Source organism: Penicillium waksmanii, assembly GCF_028829765.1.
Source record: "Penicillium waksmanii strain IBT 27052 chromosome Unknown utg000008l:1.0-5622682.0:1.0-5626561.0, whole genome shotgun sequence".
Lineage (NCBI taxonomy): Eukaryota > Fungi > Ascomycota > Eurotiomycetes > Eurotiales > Aspergillaceae > Penicillium > Penicillium waksmanii.
Window position 1 is genome coordinate 1950404 of NW_026643254.1, and position 7179 is coordinate 1957582.

Genomic DNA, 7179 nt, shown 5'->3' on the forward strand with positions numbered 1-7179 from the left:
TGTTTCATTTGAACCAGAGAAGAATGAACCTATTTGATCACAGATTTTGTATTTCGAACTATTCATGGATCGATTGGAACAACCTAGAGGGGTTGGTATTTTTTGCTGAGAGAATTTCCAAATAAATTAGCTAATTGAGGCCTTGAAGCTCGAGATCATCCATGTAAATCTCCCCGACGTGGCTCTCCAGCTCTGTAAGAGCATCGCGGACCGCACGAGCCCGGTCATTCCACTCAACACTGGCCCCTGGATCTTGGGTCCATCTAGTGTGCATTTGCTCAATCGCTTCATTGACAAAAACGTGGCCTGTAGCTACCATTTCACATCTGATGTGTATGTTGGAGACTCAGAGGAATGGTAAGGCTACTTCCCTGTATTCCAGTGTCTCTAGAACTATTGAACCTTTGAGACTCGGGAGATATCTTTATTTGAGTCCACAGTGACAGTGCTAAAACAATCATCCAGGTACCTTAACACAAACAACTTCCTGCGCAGCGTTCGTAACTTCAAGATGGACATTACTCGCACTGACCCCAATGCTTATGTCTGTGCCATCCACTGGCAAGTCGCCCAAGGAACCACACTTGAGAACATTGACTTCTATATGTCTCAAGTAAATGGAAATACACAACAGGTACCATATCTTTATCGTTTTCTCGTCATATACCCTGGCTGACATGAAAAAGGGTATATACATGGAGAATGGAAGCGGAGGATTCATGGGCAATCTCACCTTTGTGGGTGGAAACTTCGGGTATGAATTGGACTCGATCCCACTAAGACATGATTCACTCTAACAATAGAAAGGGCCTACCTTGGAAACCAGCAATTCACTACAAGCGAGTTAGTATTCGTGAATTGCAAGACTGCTGTTCAAGTCCACTGGGATTGGGCGTGGACGATGCAAGATGTTGTCATTGAGTCATGCGGAACCGGAATTGTTGTTGTTGGAGGGGTACGTATTACTGTCTTGTTCTCTAGGTCTCTTTTTTTGCATCATCCCTCTAACCCTGACTAGGCTGGTGGCTCAATGAGTGATGGTCAGTCCGTCGGGGCTTATATCCTAGTTGATGCTATCATAGCCAACACCGCGACCGGAATCCTCACATCCTCATACCAAGACAACTCTACAGCGGTCCTTCTACAAAATGTGGGGTTTTTCAATGTCCAGAAGGCAATTGTGGCAGACACTCGCACCGAGCCTCTCCTAGCCGGCGGGGATGAAGTCATGCTCGACACTTGGGGCTTTGGCCTCTACGCCGACAATAGTGGGATGCACTTTGCGCAGCAGACTCAACTGCCATCTCTTAATCGCAAGAGGTCATTAACGGGCAGCAAGTCCTATGTTGATGGAACCTTCAATTTCTTCACTAGGCGCCGTCCGCAGTATTACGATCTTGGTGGTGGGCAGGTATTTGATGTGAAGGCCTACGGTGCAAAGGGCGACGGTGTCACAGATGACACGGCGGCTTTGAACAGCGTTCTGTCATATGCAGCGAATATGTCTGCGATTGTTCATATTCCGTATGGTGTTTATGTGATCAAGGATACTGTTCATGTACCTCTCGGATCCCGAATCATTGGTCAAGCCTGGCCGCAAATAATGGCAATGGGTATCAAATTTGAGAACATGGAGAGTCCCCATGTGGCTGTTCAGGTTGGAAACGAGGGGGATATTGGAGTTCTTGAGATTCAGAATATGATGTTCACTACATCTGGGCCTACAGCTGGGGCTGTTCTTATGGAATGGAATGTTCATGAATCCAGTCAAGGTTCCGCCGGACTTTGGGGTACGTACTAACTATCCCACATGTCACAAAACATCTGCTAACAATAAAAAGGATTCCCATTTCCGGGTTGGTGGCGCTATCGGATCCCAGCTTCAAGCAAATAAGTGCCCTAAGAAGGCTTCGTCGCTTCACAAAGACTGTGTTGCTGGGTCACTCATGCTTCGCATTACTAAACAGGCTTCGGCCTATATGGAGAATATTTGGGCATGGGTCGCAGGTCACGATATGGACATAAAGTCGCAGGATCAAGTTGACGTCTACGTGGCGCGAGGTATTCTCGTGGAGAGCCAAGGTCCCACGTGGATGTATGGTACAGCGTCTGAGCATAGTGTGTTATATCAGTATCAGATATCTGGAGCTAAGGACTTGGTTATGGGGATGATTCAAACAGAGTCTCCTTATTTCCAGCCTAGTCCTCCAATGCCGGAGCCTTTCACCCTTGGAAGATTCCCGAATGATCCCGTGGATGTTGATTGTGAAACATGCACATCCTCCTGGGCAGTGAGAATAGTGGACTCGGAATCTATATCCATTCTGGGGGCAGGTATGCTTTTGATCCATCTGCAAACAACTTCAAAATCATCGACTGACATCTTTGCCCTCTCTTTCCAGGAATCTACAGTTGGTTCCGGTCATACTCCCAGGACTGCTTGAAAACAAACAATTGTCAAGAAAAGGCTTTCTATGTTGAGCAAAGTAGTGGAATCTGGCTGGTTAATCTTGTGACAAAAGCAATTGTTCAATCCATCAGCCCTCTTGGTGAAACAGCGATTTGGTCCAAAGATTCGAGAAACGGATATACCTCGTCGTTGCTTGGCTGGTTCCGCGCGGAGGAAAGTGTCATCGGCAGGCGAAACTTCACCGGATTCTACTTGTATGAGGATCAGTATGATGGGAATTTCCTGAACACGCTTCCATCATCTTGCCAATCTGCGCTCACGCAGGTGGTTGACTGTCCTGATAAGATTCAAGGGTTCCAAGTTGCTAATTGGCAAGGTGGGTTTGAGAATGATACACTCAGTAAGCAGGTGTGCTCCGCTGAATGCGAAGTCTCTATCAAGTCATGGTTCAGCCATGTCACCGAAAACTGCGCAGGTGTAAATCAGACCTCCTTCCCCTTTAATTCTAGGGGAGGTAGGCTCTGGGCATCATGGAATCAAACTTGTGTTCAAGATCCTGCTACTGGGAAATATTGCGGTGGTAAGTTGGGTGGCTATATCCATTTTTTGCGGAAAGCTGCTAACTTCAATTACTCGGATATTAGATGTCTTGAACAAACAAACTTCCTGGGACGAATCAACTGATGAGCTTTGCTCGTTCTGTAGAGTGGACCGTTACAAAAAGATGCAATCCACTCCATACTCCTACTACAGTGAAACCTGGAAATTGCAACTGGAAAATATCAACTCCAAGTGCGGACTCAATGTGCCTACTAATATCCCGGATCCTTTGACACCTACCATTGATCCCTATGAGCCCACCACGGAATTCTGTCCCTCTGATGTGACTTATACGTCCGTGAAAGGAGACACCTGCGACTCAATTTCTCGGGCTCACCAAGTTGCGTCTGCTGCTCTGTTCATGGGCAACGTCAATTTGAAGAACTGCAACAATATTCCCTCGGGAACAAAACTTTGCATCCCATTCCAGTGCAGCCATATCTATAATCTCCAGTCAAACGACACCTGCAGCTCCATTGAAATAACGCAGAATGTCGGGTACCAAGATGGTCTTACTCTAAAGAAGTACAATCCGTGGCTTAACAACCAGTGTAAAAACCTGCATATGAACAGTGATGTGGCTTACGGGCATGTCATTTGTCTCGGTCCGCAGGCTGGAAATTCAACGGGAGACGCTCCAGATACAGACACCACGACGCCGGACTACAGCGATGGCTACGCCATTCCAGAAATTCCTCCGCCCGACAATGTACCCGTTGCTAATGAAACAACTCTGCGGTGTGGTAAGTGGCACGTTGTTACGAACAAACAGCTTCAAGAGACTTGTACGACAATTTGTGTTCAGGAATCGATACCTTGGAGTCTATTCCTGGAGGTCAATCCATCGTTGAGTGCAGAGAGTTGCAACTCTAAGTTGCTTGTTGGGACCGCATACTGTGCAGGACCTACATATGGATGGGATTTTCACTTTGATGGGGAGGATGATGAGTTATAAGGGGCAGAGCTTGATTTTGAAACATGATAGATTCGTCGAAGATGTTGATATACTTAGGTACAATATACAAGTTCAAAATGACCACTATTAGCAGCTATCATCTCCAGCAATCACCAGAGCACTTTTCATATCTTAAAAGTCCAGGTGGCTTAGTAATTGTTTGACCGTTCAGCGATGGCTATCAATGAACTGGCCCTTTCTGGGCTCTATATTCCCCTTCCTAGCTGTATCTGGTACATACTAAAAGCTGCCAGTAGTCAAAGAGCCCTGGATCTTATAATAGCGTCAAGTTTTATGTTAGGGTGAGCGCGGGTGATATGGGTGAGAATTCTGGAGACTGGGGTGAGAGAGGTGAGAACGGCGTGAGAGCGGGTTAGAATACCCGCTGCGATGTGATGCTCTCTCCTAATATATACAATAATAGTAGTTGATGAATGAAAATCCGAGGGCACTAGTCCAGTCTGCTATTCTAAAATATATCTTTTTACCTTGTTAGTCGATATATAATTTTCAAGAAGTTCTCTAAAGAAATACAAAAGAAGCTGGACAAGAGGATAATACTATCTGCTATAAGTAGCCCACCCCAGCTATACCCCGAAACTACTAGTACAAGAAACAAGTATTAAATTAGATACTGTTGGTAATCATCAGGTAAGGTGCAAAGAAAACACAGGTGACATATGGGCAACAAAGACGCATTATGAAATCGGTATCTGAGCAAGCGCTATTCCAATTCTAAGCGCTATAAAATGCTGGTGATACGTGGAGTCTGGCTTGTATAGAAATGCAGATCCCAATACATAAGCTACCCAACAAGTCCTGATTTTTACATAATTGCGCAGAAAGGGTCAGGTTGACAAAGCGGATCAGGTTCGCATTCTGGCTTGTAGGCCTCCGGCCTTTTTTCTTTGCACCTGACATGCCTTGCATGACCTATTTGTGCAGAGCGAGCTGGAAATGTATGTTCAATGGGATTCAGCGAGAGCTCAAACTTTTCTTGATCTTTTGGATCTGGCCGGTTAGAGCTGCAGTCAAAATTAGCTATTAAGATCACTACATACGTAATGCCCTGGCAGGTGAAAACAGTTACTGAAACAAAAATGAAGGAGGCTCGGGCACAGGGATGATTCCCGAGCCTACTCATCATTTATTTCTGGCGGTCAATGTATTGGACATATATAAATGGGCCAAATAGGCGGGCGTACGTGTCATTGGAACTGCAAATGGCGATGGCGGCCAATCGACCAGCCAAGTTCTCCTCTCCACGATTAGCCCTGTATTGGTAATAGCGTACAGCCATCGCGAAAGCCAAAGTCAAACCACCCTAGAGTGCGTCATCACTTATTTACACTATTCATCTTGTATTTCTCCTCAAGAAGGCTAAGCGCCGAGTTTCATCAGAATTAGGGACCAGAGCCAAACCTAAGACACCATTTCACTTGACATGGATATTCACATCGATTCTCCGCCTGAATATCGGGCCCAAGACCCTGTCATAACTGCAGCACTGTCGGAGGGCAACGAGCCGGTCATCATGGATATATTTCGTTACGCAGACCACCAATACCGTATCTATTCAGGGGATCACTCCTTGAAATTCCATGCTCAATCGCATCCTCAGAGTCCCACAAAGCCAAGCTAAATTGTTTATGAAAGTGGGACTAATGCGCCCAATGGAGCAGTGGCCCATTGTCAATTCATCGAAAAAAAACAGTCTCAATGACATTGGTTATGCAAAAAGTCCTAGTGGCAAATCATCTATTTCGTGGTGGTCTGATATGCATCAAAATACACCAATCTCTATCCAGTACCGATTCACAACGTTGGTGCATTTCCCACCACAGGCAAATGGTAATTTGTCCAATGCAAGCGGTCCCCGACTCTTCATCTGGAAACGTAAATCTAGGCTGATGCCAGTGGATGAAGAGACAGATACAGTGGTTGCCTTAGTCCACGATATTACGACTGTTTCAACTAAATGCGGGACACTACAAATTCTAGTGCCCTTCGGCGATAATTTTAGCCTCACGGCTTTGACTACTTTTCTTACAATTTGTGAGAAGTTACAGAAGGATTCTAAGCGTTAAATGATTATCCAAACTGTTACATCCACTATATGAATCGTGCCTTTTTTCGCGAGGTCCTCTGATGAATCCCACAACTTGTTTATAAAGATGAGCCAAATGAGGCATTACCATATATTATAGTTCAGAAGCATGTGTTGTAGCTTAGAGGTATAAACCGAGATTTATTGCGATGATTCGGCTTAGTTCCTGATCTACACCAGTCTCATATCACAACACTGTTGGATGGAATGTTTTACAGATTGAGCAGATACGACATGAGATGCAAGGTGAGTGGGCGAGGGTCCGGAGGAAAGCCTGATCAGGAAAACAAGGGAAGGGCACTGAGATAGAGTGTCTATAGTAATAATGAAGTGTTTCAACCACCGGACTATTAGAGCAGCTATTTAAAATACAGACAGCGAAGTTTCGCCTCCGTATTGTAAAATACAATGTTTGTTCTAGAAAGCGGCCTGGGGCCGGAGCTGCTGAATATCATTCAATCAAATCAAGCTGCAAGAGTGTCGAGTTATAGCTGATTTCGAAAACTACTATACTACGTCGATCCAAGACAGTGGATGCTGTGTTGGACTTTGCGGAGACGTCACAACGGTTTCGAAGTCGGGCGCCAAGCGGGCAGCTTAATAACGAAACGGCAACTAGGCCACGACAGGCCTCGGCGAGGCTCTAAGTTCCTTCAGGAAGAGGACTCTGAACTTGTACGTACACGGATTTATACAGTAGTGGTAGGCTGCATATCGTTCGTGAGGGTTCAGCGTAAATGAAATCATCCATCCATCCATACTGTACTACGTTCATCATCATCATCATTACTGTACTACGTTCAATCATATGAACGGATTCAATTCCGTAGTGTTGCCCGTTTCGTAAACATTGGGCCAGAAAGTTAGATACGATGATAAAAGATAGTAGCCATTCAAGGCCACTAGTAGTATACAGCAGCCTAGACCGAAGCTGTGATACACACTTGGCAATGATCTCTGAGAAAGAACGAACGACCAAGCGCTGGAAAAATACATACCGATGGAACCAGTAGCCGAGGTAAGCATATTCAATCTGAAGAACGTATGTGAAAGTATCGCAAATCAAGCCATAGTCACTAGTCAATCAGGAAATTGGGTATCTAGAAG

The 7179-nt window shown here is 45.3% G+C and overlaps 1 protein-coding gene across 1 annotated transcript; it reads left to right on the forward strand.

Moving 5' to 3' along the window:
• Positions 1-64: 64 nt before the first annotated feature.
• On the forward strand, positions 65-3883 carry N7481_009048 (CAZyme family GH55; the record flags this gene model as incomplete). Its single annotated transcript, XM_057268267.1, has 11 exons — positions 65-91; positions 149-333; positions 466-634; positions 687-754; positions 808-955; positions 1019-1681; positions 1728-1790; positions 1842-2334; positions 2403-2990; positions 3055-3753; positions 3816-3883. 11 exons carry the CDS (start codon positions 65-67, stop codon positions 3881-3883), a joined length of 3171 nt encoding a protein of 1056 aa, XP_057118944.1.
• Positions 3884-7179: the final 3296 nt, after the last annotated feature.